The following is a 22,454-nucleotide window of genomic DNA, read 5'->3' as shown; positions in this document are numbered from 1 at the left end:
TTTGTCTTTGTGCAGGCTGATATCTGAAGTTACTTTCTTGATTCGTTTGTTACATATGGTATTTATAATTGGTCGTCCATACGAGATTGGCTATCTGTTTTATAATCATTATAATTGATCATAATTTATTGGGGGTTATTGTGTGCTGTTATTCTGGTGGAAAATATTACAATCTGTATAAATACATAACATTCGAATCCTTGCAAATATGCTATACATATACAGGTGACTCGAGATGGCTCAAACATTGACCGCTCAAATTTCTTGATCTCTGGAAGTGAAATGACGGTCCCAATTTTTTTTTCTTTGATAGCAAATGTACTCTTGAACTTTCGATCTCTGGTGAAATTTGCATCTTGTAAGGATTTCATTGTTTTTCGCTATCGATCTCTCGAAGTGGATAGCATCAATCAAGCATACAATTATTTCCACTTTGACCCTACCTGGATAACGTTGAATGCCTGGGACAAGTGTTGCCGTGTTAAAAAGGTGTATACATAGGTTACATATCACCAGTGTTTCCTTCTGAGGGGAATAATTGTTTAATCGGTCAGTTCTAACCCCACACCTGTGCTTTGCTTTGCAATACAATTTATAGATTAGTCAGATTATAATTTAAATAACATTTTTGATTTGTTTGACTTTATATTCACTGTTTTGAGAAAATAATTTAGAGACATATCAATGAAATATCGTTGCTCATAAGAATTGGTGCTTTGCACCTGGAAATTGTGGCGATATGCTCTGTGTAGTTCTTGACAGTGAAACGCTATTTATGAGAATTTTGTCTTGTAAGTATGTACATGTAGGTCTGTTTTAGCATATAAAAAAAAAAAAACATTTATAAATACATAAACTTTGAAAATCTTTTTATATATGCAAGATAAAGTTCTGTGTTGTTAAAATCAAGTTAATTACCTAAAAATATGAAGGTAAAAATGTAAAAAAAAAAATCTCAGGATGTTGTAAATATGCAATCTTGTTACTTTAAAATCTTAACCATAATGGTCAGACCTTTGATTTCTGGATTTGACTTGACCTTTGATCCCTTGAACTCTTTGATTTAGTTAAGTTTTATCAATAAGGACCCAAAAACTTTGAGTTAATGAAAGTCACCTCTACATGTATTTTGGGTCTGCAAGTGTAATACAGTGAATTCCATGAATACCACACTGCAAGTTTCATTGTAAATTTCTATATCACACAACAAGCTTCATTGTAAATTTCTATACCACACGACAAGTTTCATTGTAAATTTCTATACCACATGACAAGCTTCATTGTAAATTTCTATATCACACTGCAAGATTCATTGTAAATTTCCATACCACACGACAAGTTTCATTGTAAATTTCTATACCACATGACAAGCTTCATTGTAAATTTCCATACCACACGACAAGTTTCATTGTAAATTTCTAAACCACACTGCAAGCTTCATTGTAAATTTCCATACCATACTACATGCTTCATTGTAAATTTCTATATCACACTGCAAGATTCATTGTAAATTTCTATACCACATTGTAGATTTCCATACATAGTGTATTAGACTGCACAGTTTCACATGTTTTGTTACCAGGCTGTGTTTACAAAGGAACTCAGTATGCTTCAGGCCAGAAATGGGACGATGGCTGTGATTACTCGTGTGAATGTGTCAATGGCATGACTGGCCAATACAAATGTACCGAAAAGTAAGTAATCCCTTTGCCATGCAATTTTTTTTCAAGTGGCCCAATAAATATTGGGTAAATGCTGGTATATATTATGCAAAATCTTGTTTTGACATGTCTTTTTTCTCTTCTGATTTCTTATTCAAGGGGCGGGGGATAGGGAAGAGATTAACTGTGAAAAACTTGAAATGTCCCATTTGTATTTATCATGTACATGTATTTAAGAGATTATCATATGAAGAAATTTCCTATATGAGGGTTGGGAACAAATTGCAGCTCAAACTTGGTGTAAAAAAAGGCCATCATTTCTGCAAATAGATGACATTATGTAACATCATGGAACTTTAAGGTAATAGCAGAGACAATCAAATATCTTGTGTTTTCTATAGGTGTAATAAATATGTTGGACTTCCAGTGCAATGTCAGTTGATCAAAGATCCCTTCAACAAATGCTGCAAGATTCCATATTGTGACTACTCTCAGAACCCAACTCCAAGACCCATTAGTAAGTTAGAAACTCCAAGACCCATTAGTAAGTTAGAAACTCCAAGACCCATTACTAAGTTAGAAACTCCAAGACCCATTACTAAGTTAGAAATTGAAGACTTTGGTTTGGAAGAAGAAATTCTGAATATCTTTAAAAAATGTTTAGACTTTGTATATCATTTGAACCAAATGTTTCCTGAGTTGCAAATATATCCTTTGAAATTCTGTAGAAAGGTAAAGAATAAATTTACAAGGCATATACATGTAGATTAAACAAAAAAAAACCTGTATATGATGACAGCCACAATTTATATGCCTTTACCTTGCTGCCTGTCCATTGCCAGAGATGAAATTTTCAGTCCCCTGCAATGTATTGATTCAATGTCTTATTACTTTTAACATGCCCTGTATGTGGAAGCACATAGAATGTGTATGTTGTCTGTTTTTAGTTCCACCAACACGTCAACCTGGCCAACCTGCTCCCATCACTGTGTCTCCAGAGACAGGTAATTTATCCCTTACTATCCCTAGGAACAGGTAAGTAATCCCCTTACTATCACCAGGAACAGGTAATCCGTCCCCTTACTATCCCTAGGAACAGGTAAGTAATCCCCTTACTATCACCAGGAACAGGTAATCCGTCCCCTTACTATCCCTAGGAACAGGTAAGTAATCCCCTTACTATCACCAGGAACAGGTAATCCGTACCTTCATATCCCTAGGAACAGGTAATCTGTCCCTTACTATCCCCAGGAACAAGTAATCTGTCCCTTACTATCCCCAGGAACAAGTAATATGTCCCTTCATGCCCAGTAACATGTAGTTTAATGTTTTGGTATTCCAAGAGACGGGTAATTCATCTCTTCATTACCCCTAAACCAGATAATTTTTATCTTCACTGTTACAAAAACCAGTCTATTTATCACTTCACTATCTTAAAGAAATTGTATTCTGTTTTATAACTGTATCCCCAGAGACTGGCTATTTATACATTGTATCCCCAGAGACTAGCTATTTATAAACTGTATGCCCAGAGACTAGCTATTTATACATTGTATCCCCAGAGACTAGTTATTTATACACCGTATCCCCAGAGACTGGCTATTTATAAACTGTATCCCCAGAGACTAGCTATTTATAAACTGTATCCCCAGAGACTAGCTATTTATACACCGTATCCCCAGAGACTAGCTATTTATACACCGTATCCCCAGAGACTGGCTATTTATAAACTGTATCCCCAGAGACTAGCTATTTATACACTGTATCCCCAGAGACTAGCTATTTATACACCGTATCCCCAGAGACTAGCTATTTATACACCGTATCCCCAGAGACTAGCTATTTATACACCGTATCCCCAGAGACTGGCTATTTATAAACTGTATCCCCAGAGACTAGCTATTTATAAACTGTATCCCCAGAGACTGGCTATTTATACATTGTATCCCCAGAGACTGGCTACTTTTACATTGTATCCCCAGAGACTGGCTATTTATAAATTGTATCCCCAGAGACTGGCTTGTTATCCGATCACTTTGTCTCCAAAAGCGAGCTATTTGTCTGATGACTCTATTTTCAGACTCTGAGACATAATATGTGGCAGATGACTTTTTTCTTAGAGACAGGATATTTGTCTGAAAACTCTATTCCCGGAGATGAGATATTTGTTAGGAGATGGGATATATGTTAGGAGATGGAATATTTGTTTGGAGATGGGATATTTGTTAGGAGATGGGATATTTGTTTGGAGATGGAATATATGTTAGGAGATGGAATATATGTTAGGAGATGGGATATTTGTTAGGAGATGGGATATTTGTTTGGAGATGGGATATATGTTAGGAGATGGAATATTTGTTTGGAGATGGGATATATGTTAGGAGATGGGATGTTTGTTTGGAGATGGGATATATGTTAGGAGATGGAATATTTGTTTGGAGAAGGGATATTTCTTAGGAGATGGGATATTTGTTTGGAGATGGGATATATGTTAGGAGGTGGGATATTTGTTTGGAGATGGGATATTTGTTAGGAGATGGGATACACATTAGGAGATGGAATATTTGTTTGGGGATGGGATATATGTTAGGAGATGGGATATTTGTTAAGAGATGGGATATTTGTTAGGAGATGGGATATTAGATGGGATATTTGTTAGGAGATGGGATATCTATCTGTTGACTGTATCTCCAGAGCCAAATTATTTGTCTAATCAGTTATCACTGTATATCCAGACTTGTTGTATTGCCAGAGCCTTGTTATTTATGCAATTGTATCATCAGTGTTGGGTTATTTTTCTCATAGCATCCCCAGAGATTGGTAATTTTATACAATTACTATATCTCCAGAGCCAGGCTATTTGTTCCTTCACTATACACAGTCACAGACATCCAGTCACTGTATTCCCAGAGACAGTATTTATCCTATTGTATTAACAGACTGGTAATTTATACAATCACTATACCCAGAGACAGTATTTATCCTATTGTATTATCGCAATTCACCTTTGAATTAGAACGCTTTGGCCGATATAGTATTGCGTTGTGTGACGACACAATTGAATCCGTTTGTAATACAATTGCGAAATGCAACAGAAACTCTCATTGGTTCATATGTATAAGTCCGCCCAAATTCCCTTATACGGGAGTAGTCAGCATTTGAAAACATGACGGCCAGATGCTAGATGGAAAAAAAAACTTCAAAGGAAGAAAGAGAAAAAGTTGTATTCTTGTGTTGTTGTCTCATGAATTTAATATTTTAAAAAAGCGGAAATTGGGCCAGGCATGCGCCAGACTATCGTAGACGTAGCCATGTTAGGTAGCCAGTCAATTCGAATCCCGGTTTATTTTCATACTGGCACAATAACGTCTAGATGTGTACTAATACCCCACAAATATTTTAGCTAAATAGTATAAATAATATACCACCCCAGTCCTATTAAATGATAATTATTCAAATAGCTAAACTCACGGCAACACGGCTTTCATTAGCCAAGAGCGGTCGCACCGGCCGGTCTCCATCTAATGGGCTTATGTAGCATTTTCGTTAATCATGAGCTTTATTTTACCTTTACAAAGACTGGTACAAAAAATGTTTTAATTTCTATTAATTATTCGTGTTGATAATAAATGAAGAGCGAATACATAACTTACAACCGATTTTATGAATAGATAACAATAGCAAGAGTTCTAATTGACCGGCAACCTAACATGGCTACGTCAACAAACGAAATCATTTGAAACTGCGAGTTTTGGGGTCGTGTGTGGCTTTAATGAATATTTGAAGGTATGTTTGGACACAAGTAGATCTATATAGTAGGAAAATATGTTAAGATTGTTTTTATATTGAGTTTATGAGACAGCAACACAAGAATACACCGATATCAGGCCTCAACCGTCCGCAGCTTTTTGTGGCCCGTAAATCGAAGGTTTTTATAAGAGGTGGATCTTTTCAGAGAGCTATGTACAGTTCTCCAGCTACACTGAATCCGCTCGAGAAAGTGGGCGGGCTGTAATCGGCCAATGAAAACTCTTGTTGTATGACATCAAACATGTCATTCAAATTGTTCAATCGTCTCATTCAATTGTGTCGTCACACAACGCAATACTATATCGGGTAAAGCGTTCTAATTCAAAGGTGAATTGCGATAACAGACTGGTGATTTATACAATCACCATATTCCCAGAGACAGTATTTATCTTATTGTATTAACAGACTGGTAATTTATACAATCACTATACCCAGAGACAGTATTTATCTTATTGTATTAACAGACTGGTAATTTATACAATCACTGTATTCCCAGAGACAGTATTTATCCTATTGTATTAACAGACTGGTAATTTATACAATCACTATACCCAGAGACAGTATTTATCCTATTGTATTAACAGACTGGTAATTCATACAATCACTGTATTCCCACAGACAGGTAATTTATCTGATAATGGTACAGAGGCATATATATATATATATATATATATTCTAATTCCATTGAAACTGAAATGTGTGTGAGATTTTAAAGGGGGGTTTTCTGTGTGGATTTGCAGGTTTCTGCAGCTACAAGGGAGTGTACTACAAACAAGGGCAGAGTTGGTCTGATGGATGTGACAGAACATGTCGTTGTGAGGAGCCTTCTAAGGGACTCATAACCTGTACTAACAAGTAAGGCTTGTAAACTGGAAATATCTTCTTTTTTCTTTAGATTGATGATGAGGTTAAGATTCATCAGAACTGGTTTGCTTTCCATATCTGGAATTATGCCTTATGATAAATATAATATTTTTTTATCGGTACAGTGGAACCCCATTATTACGTTTTCCATTTTGTCACGATAAAATAACGTAATACCGGGGTCAACGTAATAATCGTTCCCAGTGAAATCCATTACTGTGGATTTACAGTAAGTGTGAACGAGACATCGGCAAGTACATGACGTGCTCCAGATAGTTCATTGGAAAGTCCCCGAGTGATTTTAAAGAGCGCTTTTGATAGGTCGGTTAAATTCTAGGTAGGCGGTCCCAAGTATTTGGCATTATATTATCTCGTGCCTAACAAGTGTAAGTTTCACTATTTGATTTCAGTGTAAGTTGCACCGTACATAGCGTGAGATTCAATATCGGTTTTGATTTGACAACGGAGATTTGAGATTACGTTATAAAATGTCTTGTAAAGTTTATCTTATATATACTAGATATCTACATGTATAAAAGTGATGGGATATCTTATAAAGAAAAAAATATATGATATCTTATAAAAGATACAAGATATCTCGTAAACTTTAGAAGATATAACTTTTATCAGATACCTTATAAATTTTATCTTTTAAACAGGAATAACCGTGTTATACTTATAATCCATCGCAGTATCAATAGGTATGGGAGGGGGAATACAGGGTGAAAAAGGCGAGCTCCGATATGTAAAGAAAAGGCAGGATAGCAATATCCCAGAATTCAAATAGTGCTGAATATTGAAAAGGAAAAAAAATGACGAGATCGAAAATGTTGCGGGAAAAGGCAGGATCCGCAGTTGCCTCTATATCCCAATAAAAATTGAAAGGTTACTCCCTTAAATTCCTGTAGATACTTGTCGGTTTTAAGTGATCAGAAATTTCAGTACATGTTTCTATAGGCGATTTTGTCCGTTTAAGAACAATGCTTTTGTTTTGTTGTCTCTTTCACATTCGCAGTTTCCATATCGTTACATTTTATAATAAATCTCTCAGAGGATATTTTCGAAATCTTGCAAAGCATTGGAAAAGATCGATGTCGGAAAATTTTTTAAATTCAAATAGTTAGGGGGAAGAGGGGGTAAAAACTCGTAAGTTTCTGTCATCCGACATCGATTACACGTTAGTGGGGAAAAAAGACAACTGACTTTAAAACCACATAATAATACATTTTAATAAACGTTTAATAGTTTCATTTGTTTTAATCGATTAGTTTCAACATACTTCATATTTAGTTTTGTATTGGGGGAAGGGGGGGGGGGGGGTCTTGGTGAGAACTATGTGAACTCAGTTTCTCTAACATTGAACATTTGATCTCGCCCCTAAAATAATTTGTCAGATTAAGTAATAAGATCAATAGATATTCTACTTCGAGAAACATTTATTTTCAACACATGGCATGCTTTGATGTCTTTTACTGTTATTATATACCCACATTTTCGTAAGAAATTCGGAAGTAACCATCGCTAGATACTGTTAATTGAATGAACAACGGCAAGTTCTGTGAATTCTAGCAAAAAGCGCCTTCTATAACATCATAATAAACCACAGCAAAGGTTGATTGTTAATGTTGCGATACTGGCGTACCTTTGAACCTATATCACTGGTCCACCCCTAACTGTATGTCCATAGGAGTTTGAAATTTTATCAATAAAGTTAATAAAATGTACTTGATTGACCAAGCCATGAGCTATGGCTTGGTCAATCAAGTACATTTTATTAACTTTATTGATAAAATTTCAAGCTCCTATGGTATGTCCATGATTGCGATTACACGTTCTACGAACGCGACACTCGCTTCGTCAATATATATATATATATATAAAGTCTCTTTTTTAGAAGTAAAATACAGAAAAAACTCTAAACACTTTGTTGAAATATTTCGACCGTGTTACCGGTCTTCTTCACGACAACACGACTGAAGAAGACCGGTAACACGGTCGAAATATTTCAACAAAGTGTTTAGAGTTTTCTCACTCTCTCTCTCTCTCTCTCTCTCTCTCTCTCTCTCTATATATATATATATATATATATAAAGCACTAAATAATCACAACTAGGTACTGAAATATATATATATATATATATCACTGACTCGGCCTAAATTGCAATAAAATCAGTAGCAAAGAAGTTTTCAACACTTCGTTCGTGTTCAGACCACAGGGGCTCATCACGAATTGGCCCTCTCTATTCTATATTTACATTTATTTGTAAATATAGAATAGAGATGTCAAATTTTAAAAAGACAAATATTTCGTGACGAGTCCCTGTGTACAGACGAAATATGCTTCTCTTGGATTTTCTTTGCAGTTTCTTGAAAGTCATTTCCCTAAAAATTTCTCGCAGCTCTACAAATTAAAGACACCTTTGGTACATTGTCAGGGGTACAAATATTTCTTCTTAATAAATTTTGTCTGATTTCTCTATTAATATACACTTGATTTCTTTTTAATTTCATACTCGATAAACAAAAGTACATCCGGTGTGAGCTTCGTTGGCGACATTTTCGGTGTAAGAGTTCCCATGATTGACAATTTTATAATGTGGCCTTTACGACGCCTAATTTCTTACTGATTTTACCATAAAATAAACCCTCGGCATGTAATTTTAAAATCAACGTCATTGTTTTAGTTGGTATTGGTTTTCCCTTTTCGCAGTCTCTTCCATCGTGCTAAAAGATTATGTAATGACACGCTAGTGTAAAGACATGTGTGACCATAGATCTAAACTTATTTTTATTCCCGCCCCTTTAAATATTGGTCCAATCGCAGTGATTGTTCTTTCCTTGATGCGTCATCATTGACAGATTTGTTTTGAAACCAACTATCCGAGACCTCGAATGAACTTGAGAAGCTGAGTCGTTCACACTTACTGTAAATTCACAGTAAAAATATCATTTGGAAACTGTATATCTTCCGTTGATGCTCCGTGAAGGTGTGTGTGAACACATCTCTACTGTCTTTGTTTTAAAGACAATGACACTTGATTTATTTACATCTTATCTTAAATGTCTGTAATTCTTCATGATTTCATCCCCTGTCTTTATTTCTTATGTAGGATAAATAAGGATGAATTGATAAGCATTGCAGATCTGCTTTCGTTTCCGCCATTTTGTTCAACTTTAACAAAATGCGTTCATATAAATTTCTCTCATTTAACTCATTCCGGTTCGTATTCAACATTCGTACATAGAACAAAAAATAACAAAACATCGTTTTTATTAAGTTATATCTCTACTACACGATACAAAACACAATTTTAAAAATCCCATCCCAAAAAAAACCCAACAAAACGACGACACAAAATGCACGTGATATCCAACACTTGCACACTTTTTTCACCAATGATAAACACGGAGAACAAACGCAATCCACTTTTTAAAAAATAATGCACTAATATTAAGATCACATTTATAACACTAAATGATGGCAATAAAATCACGTGCACATCAAAAAAATAATATCAAGGGATTTTAAAATGTTCACTGAGCTAAATGCCTTGCACGAATCGGCCGATAACACTGGGCAGTTTGATCGGCGTATTTATGGACGAAATCTAACAACACCCAAACTATTATGTCAAAATAACTGACAATTGTTTCAGTTGAACACTGCCTTTTCTCACCTAACTATGTCCAAGCCATTATCCAAGCTGTTTCAACTGTGATATGATAAATTTTATCCTACATGCTATCCGTAAATAGAGTTTTAATATCGAAAGCAATCACACGATGCTAAACATGCATATGGTTGAGAAATTATTATTTCTTTGATCATCAAAATATGAAAAATGAAGAACATTTTATTGAGTACAATTTCTAAATAAACATCATTTAATTGCTTATCACTGGCTTTGATACGGGGTATTCACCTGTGTTGATGTTGATAGATCTATCAAAGTGTGACCAGTCGAGCGTCTCTGATCCCCTAACAGATCAGGAAATTTACATGGTGAGTGCCTGGGGCAGCCAAGGTGTGAATGGCTTATCATTTTGAGAATCACTATTGAATAATTAGGGGTTTATGACGTTTTTGTCCGATTTTTACAATGTAATTCCGAGTCCCGGCATCTTGGGACAACGTAATAACGAGGTCTATTTAATTTATATAGGTTTGTTAAGAAATGGTTTTGTGCTTTGAAATTCAAACGTAAAGGGGGAACGTAATAACGGGATTCCACTGTATTTGTTGGATATACTTAGAAAATCACAAAATTATCCAAACACAAATATTTGAAAATTTAATTTCTTCAATTCCTCAGTTAAATATTTTGGTTTAATTAGCGACATTGAGTGGTCTCATATTGTATTGAACAGATGTAAAACATTCAACAACCTGCCGAGCACCTGCCGACTTGTCACAGATCCTAAAGATGCCTGTTGTCTCGTTCCCGACTGTAATAGGTACCCAACTCCTGCCCCACCACACCCACCACGTCCAGGCATCACTACCACACAGATGTCCATTGTGGTGCCTACCAGCGTGTCAGGCTCTTTTGTAGGGAGCAACCAGTATCCTAATGTAGGATTTGGAGGAACAGGCCATCGAAGTAAGAACTGATGTCTCTCTTTCCAGCTATATGCATGTTTTCTGTATTGTCAGACAGATACTGTAAAAGTGGTTATTTACATGGGGTTAAGTATGCGTTTTTCCTCATCCAACATTATAGGGGGGGGGGGGGGGTATGCGGCAACTGAATATAATATATATTATATCAAATATTTATAACTACATGCGTGGGGGAAATTTACGCACTTATTTCGTGACTGCGTATAATTAGTGTAAATTTCTCCCACACTTTTACAGTATTTCTGTTAATAATTCTGATGTCATTTATGTGTTAGGAAATTAATGCAGTAATATCAAAATACAACCTTCATTGAAATATATAGATGGAAGTGAAGTTCTGTATATGAATATTTTGATTGATGTTTTAGATGTATGTGTGTACAAGGGAGTGATCTACAGCCAGGGTAACACTTGGACCGATGGGTGTGATTTCAATTGTCAATGTATTGATGCACCAAAGGGACTATACAAATGTACAGACAGGTAGACATATGGATACAAAATGTATTGATTTCAAACTAATCTGACAATAGAATGACTAATGATAAGAAAGTTAAATGTATGGTTAACTGTTACTTATTTGTTTCAGATGTGAGAAGTACTACAACCTGCCTCCTCAGTGCTACAAAGTGTATGACCCCAATGATAGTTGCTGTACCATTGCTAAATGTGACTTCAACTACAATGCTACCACCCCTGTACCACCAACCACCCCAACCACCACAGCCACCACTGTTCCATCAATAACCACTATCAAACCCATGGGTAAGTTTATTGAACTGAAGGGCAGTGTATGGTTTACGTATGCTTTTGTATATCATTGTAGAGTATATTGCTGTTGCCTCTGCAGCTAAGACTATGTCAGCTGTTTATGTATGTCTTGGTAGTGAGAATGATGGTGAAGCTGTATATGTAATGCCATGATATAGACATGATGGTAACTGGCCACTGTTTATTGTAGACAAATGTATCTATGTGGATAACAGCCTGTACTCTAAAGGCTCTACCTGGAATGTGGGCTGTGATTATGTGTGTACATGTGAAGATCCTACCACCAACAAGTACAAGTGTAATGCCAGGTCAGTTTTAAGAAATCCTCACCAACACTTGAGAAAATCACCTTTTTAATGTTTAAACGAACAAGATGTTGCAAAGATATCCAGTCATTGAAATTGTACCATTAAACAATTAGATATCTACCCTACCACAAAACACTAGCACATGTGTAGGGTTAAAACTTAATCAAAAGATTAAGTGTCTACCCCTAAAGAATCACATGTTTGTGTCACCAGTGTAAACACCTACACGGAATTCACATAGCCAAGTTAGCCCCAGGCATTCACCGTGATCCAGGTACAGTCAAAGTGGAAATAGATATTTGCTAGATTGATGTTGTGTATATGCTACCATCACTTTGAAAGATGAGGAATGAACAACAATGAAATATGTTCTATGGGACCCAAATTTCACTTCAAGGGATCCCAAACTTCGAGAGATCGAATTTTGAGCCATCGAGAGTCATATGTACTTACAAAAATGGAAAGATGCATGAGATACCAATTTCACTCTACTTTCATAAAACTTTACCTCATTCTTATAAGGACTTCACCATGAAAGTTTAATCTGAATTAACTGTTGATTATTCAGTTCATGCCCTCATGTATTTTCAAAAATGAAAATTTATATTTTGAATAACTTGCTGCTCAAATTACTAATAGCATGTTGACATTGATACAGGTCACCTCATGGAATTTGATCATATGTCATCTGTATCAAAATATTTGTGTTGTACAGATTTCAAAATTATAGTACGTGATATTGAAATTCACTCCATCAGAGTAAATTTGATACATGTATTTCATCTATGATTTGCATTATAAAACTGAGCTGAAATTGCAATTTATACTATATCAACTACCCTTATTTAGGTAGCAATATACCATTATCACCTACAAATGATGTTTATATCTCTCAACTGATTCAATATGCTCTAGTATGTTCTGCTTCTGATAAGTTTTTAAATCGAGGCAGGCTACTGACAAATAAGTTGGTGTTACAAGGTTTCAGCAGTCTTATTTAAAGTCAGCATTTCGCAAATTCTATATGGTTATAACGATCAAATTTACAAATACAATCTGTCATTAGGTTGAAAACTGTCTGACATATTTCATACGAATTGTTAGGCTATTCTTTACATACTGATTTTGACTATGGATATGGATTACACCATATTACCTCATCAAGATAAAGGGCTCACAGTGGGTTTTAACTGTTAACAGGGGATGCTTACTCCTCCAAGGCACCTGATCCCACCTTTGGTGTATCCAGGGGTCTGTGTATGCCCTACTCTTAATTTTATATTCTTTTTTAGGAATTATGAGATTGATCACTGTTCGTTATCTTCACTTTTTCATATGCCCTATTAAAGAAAATATTCAGTATTAATCTGTAAGAACTGATGCTGTAAAGTAAGTACTAGTCATCATGAGTAGACAAGCTTAATATTCAGTATTAATCTGTAAGAACTGATGCTGTAAAATAAGTACTAGTCATCATGAGTAGACAAGCTTTTTTTTTAAACCTTATTATGGAACTGCTGTATTGTTGGTAAAGGCCCCTGGTGATTGTTTTGTAACAGATGCCAGGCTTACTCTGGTCTCCCCTCAGTGTGCACACTCCAGCCTGACCCCAACGACAAATGTTGTGAGAAACCTGAATGTGGCTCCTACACCCCATCCATTGATGGTACAGTGACCCCCTCACCTACCGATCTGAACATCTTCCCTGTGGGAACACACAGTAGCTTCACGGGCACAGGATGGCAACCAGGCACTTTCAGTCCTCCCACATTTGGAGGCCGACGTAAGATTGTGTCCTATGTAAATTAAGTTGATTAAATAATGAATCATGAAGTCAAATTTTCTATGTTCAGTATTATCTCATCGAACATTTGATGCTGGAATTTTTAGATGTTTTATGCTGGAAATTGTAGATGTATTATATTGGAAATTGTAGATGTATGCATATATAATGGACAGATCTACAACCAAGGCCAATCTTGGGATGATGGCTGTAAATATGTGTGCACATGTGAAAATGCTAATTCTGGACTATATCGTTGCACATCCAAGTAAGCCTTTTATTTTTCAGTGAAAGAATTGTCATCTCTTTTATGTGATTGAAGTTAGAATAGGAGGGACGATCAGAAAATTCTGCAAATATACCTTTAAACTAAAAAGAACGAGATGTATCAATATGTAAATCAATTTATTCCTGCAAAGTAATTAACCCCCTTTTCTGTAATCTATATACCCATGGTTTGAAAGCCCTGAGGTAGTCTTCTCCTGGAGTACTGTTTAAACACGAATAAACAGCTAGCACAACCAACTGCAATGTGTGGAGTATATCGGCGTCCAGATAACATTTGCTTCAATCTGGGAAACGGAAAAAAGTGACAAGGACTTGGGGACGGAGAGTATGGGGAATGAAGAGCTGAACAACTTTTCCTTTTTTCAAAAAACTCTAAACAATTTTACTCTTTTGAGCTTAGGTAGCCTTATATTATTCAAACCTGACTTTGGTTTTCTTTTTTCTTTTTTTTTTCTTTTTATAGCTCACCTGACTAAAAGCTCAAGTGAGCTTTTCTGATCACCCGTATTCCGGCGTCCGTCCGTCTGTAAACTTTTAACATTATTAACTTCTTCTCAAAAACCACTGGGCCAATTTCAACCAAAGTTGGCACAAAGCATCCTTAGGTAAAGGGAATTCTAAATTGTTAAAATAAAGGGCCAGGCCGCCTTCCAGGGGGAGATAATCAAGAAAAGGTAAAAATAGGGTAGGGTCATTAAAAAATCTTCTTCTCAAGAACCACTGGGCTAGAAAAGAAGAAATTTATAGATAAGCTTTACTAGGTAGTGCAGATTCTAAATTGTTAAAATCCTGGCCCCCGGGGGTTGGATGGGGCCACAATAGGGGATCAAAGTTTTATATACAAATATATAGGAAAGATCTTTAAAAATCTTCTTCTCAAGAACCACTGAGCCAGAAAAGCTGAGATTTATATGAAAGCTTCCTGATATAGTACAGATTCTAAATTGTTAAAATCCTGGCCCCCGGGGTCGGATGGGGCCACAATAGGGGATCAAAGTTTTACATACAAATACAGTCAAAACTGCCATAGCGACCCACTGTATTAAGCGACTCACTGTCGTATGTGACCATAAAAAGTTCCCCCCAAGACGTTACTCTATATATTGTACCTGTATTAAACGACCACCTGTCTGACGCGACCAACGACCATGATTTTTACAACCTTTTCGTCTATTTTCACGAAATATTACCTCTATTTAACGACTGTACATTTTTCGATTACAACGTGATTACTACTTTCGATTTCAGTTGAGCCGACTATTCTGGGAATTATCGCCCCTAACACTTTCGTTTTCAAACCCACGACTATTCTGGGAATTATCGCCCCTAACACTTTCGTTTTGATACGCAGTTTGGCGATGATCTTGTTTAGTCGGCCCTCTGAATAAATTATTATACCTAAGCTGTCAACATGCAGTGTCGTGTGTGGCTAATTAATAAAACCCGAGTTGATGTTTATTTAACAAAATCAAGGATCATGGAATCAAGGCCGGTGTATTTGAAGGTGTGAATTTCGACAAACTTTAAGAAGTGCCGGGTAGGCTAGATCGGAAATGAAAATCTACCACTTGTTATACCATTATGTTCAACAGAGTAAAAATTTGCCCCATTGTGATATAAATAAGGTAAATATTGTGCTTAGGACTGAAATTTTAAATGGAGTATTCACAGTTTTTCCTGCATGAGATACTAGAGGTTTCCAGAATAATGACCGGAACTAGCGGCTCACTTCGACATGTCCCGAGTATTTGACACGTCCAAGTTCAAGAAAATTGCCTGCATTAGTTCTAAGCTTAAAAGATTTCCTGTGCATGTACAGTGGATATTGTGATTTATTTAATGTTTCTCAAATTGAATAACATTTTTCCAGTATGTATTGTACAAAAGGAGACGCAACACTTCACCATTTGCTTTCTTACCACAAGCATTGCATTTTTAGTTACACTGTACAAGTAGGCTATACATAAATACCCTTTACAACAAAGTGTTTATAAGTTTTAGAAAATTTACATGCAGTTCATCAATAATTTTTAAATCTCATGTAAATGTGTAATATGAAATGCATGCAAAGTTTATCATTCTTAAATAGATTAAATGTAATTTTTGATGAATAAAAAATTATGATACAACACATCATATTCTAGATTTTTAACTACAGTGTATTATTAATTTTATTTTACAACTATTAAAACCATACTTGATATTCTTAATGATAAATTCCAAATACATGTAGTCATTTTCTCCATTGTACAAATTATTTACGATATTTTATCCATTAACTGCGGAAAATAGGCAACCTGTATTAAGAGACCACCTGTCATATGTGACCTTTTTTCCATTCTCCGTTGGACGGTCTCTTAATACAGGTTTGACTGTATATAGGAAAAATCTTTAAAAATCTTCTTCTCAAGAACCATTAAGCCAGAAAAGCTGATATTTACATGAAAGCTTTCTGACATAGTGCAGATTCAAGTTTGTTCAAATCATGGCCCCTGGGGGTTGGATGGGGCTACAAGGGGGGATCAAAGTTTTACATACAAATATATAGGGACATTCTTTAAGAATCTTCTTCTCAAGAACCACTGAGCCAGAAAAGCTGATATTCACATGAACAGCTTCCTAACATAGAGCAGAGTTAAGTTTGTTCAAATCATAGCCCCCTGTTGTAGGATGGGGCCACAATAGGGGATCAAAGTTTTACATACAAATATATAGGAATTTTTTAAAAAAAATCTTCTTCTCAAGAACCACTGAGCCAGAAAAGCTGATATTTACATGAAAGCTTTCTGATATAGTGCAGATTCAAGTTTGTTCAAGTCACGGCCCCTGGGGGTGGGATGGGGCCACAAGGAGGGATCAAAGTTTTACATACAAATATATAGGAAAAATCTTCAAATATCTTCTTCTCGTGAACCATTGGGCCAAAGAAGTTCACATTTACATGAAAGCTTTCTGACATAGTGTAGATTCAAGTTTGCAAAAACTATGGCCTCCAGGGGTAGGTTGGGGCCATAATAAGGACTACGGTTTTACATGCAAATATATATAGAAAGTCTTCTGATATGGACCAAGGTGACTCAGGTGAGCGATGTGGCCCATGGGCCTCTTGTTTTTACATACAATCTGGCATTTAAAATTTTTTTTAGTTCTTTATTTTTATAGAATTAACTCGAAATACCTCGACCTTGCAGAGTTGGAATTTACTCTACTGGGCCACTAGAATTAAAGAATATTGCATGGAGAACTCTTTTAGCACTCTGACATTGTTTTTCAATGACGGGAAGTTAGCTCACCATTCTTCTTAACCCACGTCATATTGTTAATCTTTCTTTGAGGTTCAAAAAAGTCAATCCAAGTTTCATCACCTGTTACTTTAATTTATAGATCAGCAAACTTTCTCCTGTCACAATTTTTATAAAGTTTTCTGTCAACTTTCTGACATGTTGATTTCTGTTCTAGTGTCAAAAGATGAGGTATCCATCGTGAACATATTTTACCTAGGTCTAGGTGCTTGGTAAAAATTTTATGTACCTTTGCTGTTGAGATTCTAACAACATTAGCAATATATTTCAAAGTATATCTACCATTCTCCTCTTCCATTTTTGGTGGAGCATTAAGTTGCAGTTGTGTCGGTCTGTCCATCCGAGCTCATATTTCCTTAAACTTTCATCAGAAATTTATTATAATTGATCACAAATATTTCTTGGGACAGGGATTTTTTAGACCAAGGTCATTTTGGAAAGTACAATATTAATGGAAGGGGAAAACACTATTTAGTTCCTTAAATTTTTCACTCATGCTACTCCATATGTGTGTGTGTTATTCCAGATGTCCACACTATCCCCAGACCCTTCCCAGCTATTGTCGACTCGTGAATGTGCCTGGACAGTGTTGTCAATCCATGACATGTGACGTACCCGGATATGGAACCTACAATCCTGTCCCTCAGCTGAACCCCACACCAGCCCCAGGAAAACCTCCTGCATCAATGCCCCCACCAAATCCCAGCATTCAGATCACCACTCCAGCCTCTGTCACTGTGTTCCCAGGACAAGGCTATCCCATCAGTTCATCACAGATTACACAAGTCACTAGTGAGTTCAATGTATTATACTTTAACTGCCAAATGAGTATGTCTGTGAATGAAATAATTTGATTGTGTAATTCAGAACTGAGGCTGAAATCTTAAATTTGAATTTTAAACGCCTGCTGTTTGAATAGATAAAGAGTTATATGAGCTTCAGACAATTGTCTGTGTCTCTTAATTAATTCTATGGATTGGTGTGTTAAAGCTCTAGTTCATATTGTAGGTCAGTGTGTATTCCAGAACAAGGTATACAACCAAGGTGAAAAATGGGACCAAGATTGTAAATTCAGGTGTGAGTGTAAAGATGGCCGATCTGGATACTTCGAATGCAAGTCTAAGTAAGTTGAATTATATATTTGAGTGCTGGAATAATTTTTTCAAATAGCTTGAAATCTGATTGTCTTAAAAACAAAAATACAAAATTAGTAAAATGTTATGTATTCATTTAGATGTCCAACCTATACTGATATCCAGAAAGCCAACTGCTTCAGCATTCAGCCCACAGGAGTGAATGGAGACTGTTGTGAAATCATAAAGTGTCCCGATAGTAGCGGTAACATTGTTAGTGTAAATCCTGACAAACCTAGCCAGTTCCCAGTCATCGGAACATACCAGCCAGGATATTCAGGCTTCAGACCAAACTACAAACCCCCCTCCAGTGGCATCTCAGGTTCTTCCAGTGAGTTTTGTTTAGGAAATTAAAGACTGGCTACTACTGAACATGAAGGACTATTTAGTTCTTAAATTTTATTTTTAAACACTAAACAAAGAATAACAGAAATGATGAATTTACCAATGCTAGGTTCACGAATGGCACAATTCAGCCCTAATGATATGTCAAGCTGTGCTGAATTTTTTACATAAACTTCAATCTATCCATACATACCAGAGAATTCTTCCACAGAGCTAATTTACGGGAGGCTTATGATCTTTGTTGCTTTGTTCAAAAAGAGTATATTTACGAATATTTAACAGCCAATAAATATTTATAGTTGTCCAGCCCAAGATCCAAAGTGTTTTCACAGATTATCAATAATATTCCTTAATGCTCTTTTAACCTGCCAATAGAAAAGTTGAATCAGAGGTTTAGGTACTAGTTCTTAGGAGTACATATATCGTATAGTGGTTTTTTTGCAGGCTTAATTTATTTTATTATACTTTCATGTAAAATACTCGAATCTGATTGGTCGAGAAGCATTTGGAAAAACATTGTTACCCTCTGAGAACAAAAAGCACACGCTTCAGGGTGATAGTATCTAGCAACGGGTAACAATACTTGACAATGGATAATATTATAAAAATCATCACATGCGTCAAATTTATGCGCGTATGGTTCACAGTAGATTGTTGACGACCTCGTTTGAGCGTTTGTAATAAACGCGAATACCTGCATCGATAAATGAAATATCGCATGACAGTGATTGATCAAATGTCAACAGATGTAAGTCTTTCTGCTTTGTTGTTTATATAATATTTAGTATAATAAAACAAATGTTGCATGTAGTTGAGGGTAACATTGAAAATTTTCACCCCTTGAGGAACCATTGACATAGCCTTGATTGACAATTTTCAATGTTACCCTCAGCTACATGCAATATTTGTGTATTGGTTTATTTTAGAGGTATGGTATCATGCTGCTAAATATTTGCACCCAAATATATTTACAATCATATTAGGTATTTTAATGTGAAAGACAACTCTGTATAGTCGTTGAGTTGTTTTGATGTCAAAGTACATGTAGCACTCTTCAGCTTTGGAGGTAAATATCTTGAAAAAAAAAATTATGTCAGTTTCTGACAACAGTAAAACATTTTACAAATAAGTTAATACTATACTTCTTATCAATTTTTATGCTTTGGAACTTCATGTCCTCCAAAATTATTTGTTTACCTATGAGCTAGAAAATTGCCATATTTTACACCTGCAGAAAAAACCACTATATGGTATGATCTGATAATGAGAGACAATTGCGATGAATCCGTTTGTTGTTATATGGGACCTTTCCCATCATTAACAACTATGATATGAAATGTTTACAGGACTGAATTATGCCTTTTTGAACCTCCCTCTTTCCTCTTAATTGAATTAAAGTAAAACCATCTGTACTGTTGGCACTGGGATTAATACAAATACGATGCTTTCTTTTTGACCCACCTCTTGATCCTGCGTATTTCTATTCACAATGTAGATGGATGTGTATACAAAGGTGCAGTGTATCAGTTGAATCAGAACTGGGATGATGGCTGTGACTTCAGTTGTTCTTGTACAGACAGCTCAGGACTGTACAGCTGTACCTCCAAGTAAGACTTTACGTACAGAGAACTGTTTTTAAAAAAATTGAAGATTAATGTCTGCAAAGAAATGGACTTTTGAATCTGAACTAAAAGAAATTGAAATGATTGTAGTATACATGTAATTGTAGGGAAAGTTTTTGGCTACAAATAATTACAGCAGTAAAAGCATTTATTTTTTATGGAGTTTAAATTGTGTTGTTTGCGAAAAATAAGCTTGTTATCCCCTTGCAATTCATTGTGAAAGGGATGGGTGAATATGTGAGTCACTCAGTATAACACTGAGCTTGTAGACACTCCACAGACCACATTTTTTTGTTTAATTGATTTGATATATCACTTGTAGCTTTGTTATCAAGAGAGGAAGAATCCTATTGAGTTTGGGATCAAAGACATCCTTAAAAAACCAAACTTGTACCTGATTTAATACTTCACATGTAGCTTTGTTATCAAGAGAGAAAGAACTGTGTTGATTTTAGGGTCCAATGATCAAGACAACTACAGGACTTCATAGAAAAAGCTTATTGCAAGGGAATGCCCTGCTATGCAGAGCTCTTGATGCTGGGAACTGATTTCGTAGTTATTCTCTATTCATTTGTAGTTTGGTTTCTTGTGAAAGTCCAACCCATGAAAACTACAAAAATCAAACTCTGACAAAATTAATGAATTTACAGTGTATGACATGTCAGGTTGTGCTGAATTTTCTACATAAATGTAAAGATGAGCATTCAATCTATCCATACATACCAAAGATTTCATCACTGAATGGAATTTTTTATGCCCCCATAATCGGAGACTTGTACATGTATATTCTGTTTGTCTGTTTGTCCACAAAAACTTTAACCTTGGCCATATTTTACTTTTGAATGGATGATGATAGAGCTTCCATATTTCACATGTGTATTCCATGTGACAAGACCTTTCTTTTTGTACCAAAATGTTTGACCTCATGACCTTGACCTTGGAGTTTGGCTACAAGAGATCATCAGTGTTCACAAACACATCTTGTTTTGGTCACATTAACTTTGTCATTTGAGTGCAATGACTGTCTTGGAGTATTGTGCTTTGTGCTCTGTTATGTCAACACACATACCTTATAGATACTATTACAGTTTTGTGTTTAAAGTGGCATATAGGCCCGGTGCTCTGGGTGTTTAATTTATTTTTATACTGCCTGTTAACATAATGTCTGAGGATACACATGTTACCATAAATAGATGAATTACTTACTATAGACAGATGAAAATTTAGCTATGTTTTGACAGATGTCCCACATACACCGCTCTATCTCCGTACTGTCGATTGGAGTCGGTTACCGGGCAGTGCTGTAAACGGGTGCGATGTGACCCCAATGCTGTGACCTCCACACAGACTACACCAGCTGGTGGACATACCACAGTGGCAGGCTGTCATGATCTCATACCAGACTGTGCTACCTATGGCCATTCAGCTTGCACTGGAACATACAAAGACTGGGCCCAGAGAAATTGTCCAGCTTTCTGTAACAAGTGTAGTAAGTCATTCTCTCTCTATCTGTCTCTCTCTCACTTTTGGCTGGAAGTTGTACTGTTATATAAATAGTGAAGAGAATTAAAGGTGTATATTCTGTTTCAAAATGAACAGACTGAACTTTGACTAAGAATTTAACGTTTTTACGTTCCCCCTTTATTACGTTAGTCCACATATTACATTGGAATTTCAAAGCACAAAACCATTTCTTAACAAACCTATATAAAATAGACCTCGTTATTACATTGTCCCAAGATGCTGGGACTCGGAATTACATTGTAAAAATCCGACAAAAACGTCATAAACCCCTAATTATTCAATAGTGATTCTCAAAATGATAAGCCATTCACACCTTGGCTGCCCCAGGCACTCACCATGTAAATTTCCTGATCTGTTAGGGGATTAGAGACGCTTGACTGGTCACGCTTTGATAGATCTATCAACATCAACACAGGTGAATA

The 22,454-nt window shown here is 35.9% G+C and overlaps 1 protein-coding gene across 1 annotated transcript in view; it reads left to right on the top strand.

Annotated features, from left to right (window-relative positions):
• The window catches only part of LOC125648395 (uncharacterized), a 113,690-nt gene that overhangs the window by 74,736 nt on the left and 16,500 nt on the right, over positions 1–22,454 (top strand). Inside the window, exons 57-71 of the mRNA XM_048875446.2 lie at positions 1,583–1,694; positions 2,063–2,178; positions 2,609–2,665; positions 6,212–6,326; positions 10,704–10,936; positions 11,325–11,439; positions 11,546–11,721; positions 11,918–12,035; positions 13,595–13,818; positions 13,972–14,086; positions 17,935–18,200; positions 18,417–18,531; positions 18,643–18,872; positions 20,382–20,493; positions 21,750–21,997. Of these exons, the coding sequence (XP_048731403.2) occupies positions 1,583–1,694; positions 2,063–2,178; positions 2,609–2,665; positions 6,212–6,326; positions 10,704–10,936; positions 11,325–11,439; positions 11,546–11,721; positions 11,918–12,035; positions 13,595–13,818; positions 13,972–14,086; positions 17,935–18,200; positions 18,417–18,531; positions 18,643–18,872; positions 20,382–20,493; positions 21,750–21,997 (2,352 nt within the window). The remainder of the gene's footprint in view (positions 1–1,582; positions 1,695–2,062; positions 2,179–2,608; positions 2,666–6,211; positions 6,327–10,703; positions 10,937–11,324; positions 11,440–11,545; positions 11,722–11,917; positions 12,036–13,594; positions 13,819–13,971; positions 14,087–17,934; positions 18,201–18,416; positions 18,532–18,642; positions 18,873–20,381; positions 20,494–21,749; positions 21,998–22,454) is intronic.

This window comes from Ostrea edulis, chromosome 1 (genome assembly GCF_947568905.1).
Source record: "Ostrea edulis chromosome 1, xbOstEdul1.1, whole genome shotgun sequence".
NCBI classification, from domain to species: domain Eukaryota; kingdom Metazoa; phylum Mollusca; class Bivalvia; order Ostreida; family Ostreidae; genus Ostrea; species Ostrea edulis.
The sequence above is the reverse complement of the archived record's forward strand: the minus strand, read 5'-3'. Positions and strand labels throughout refer to the sequence as shown.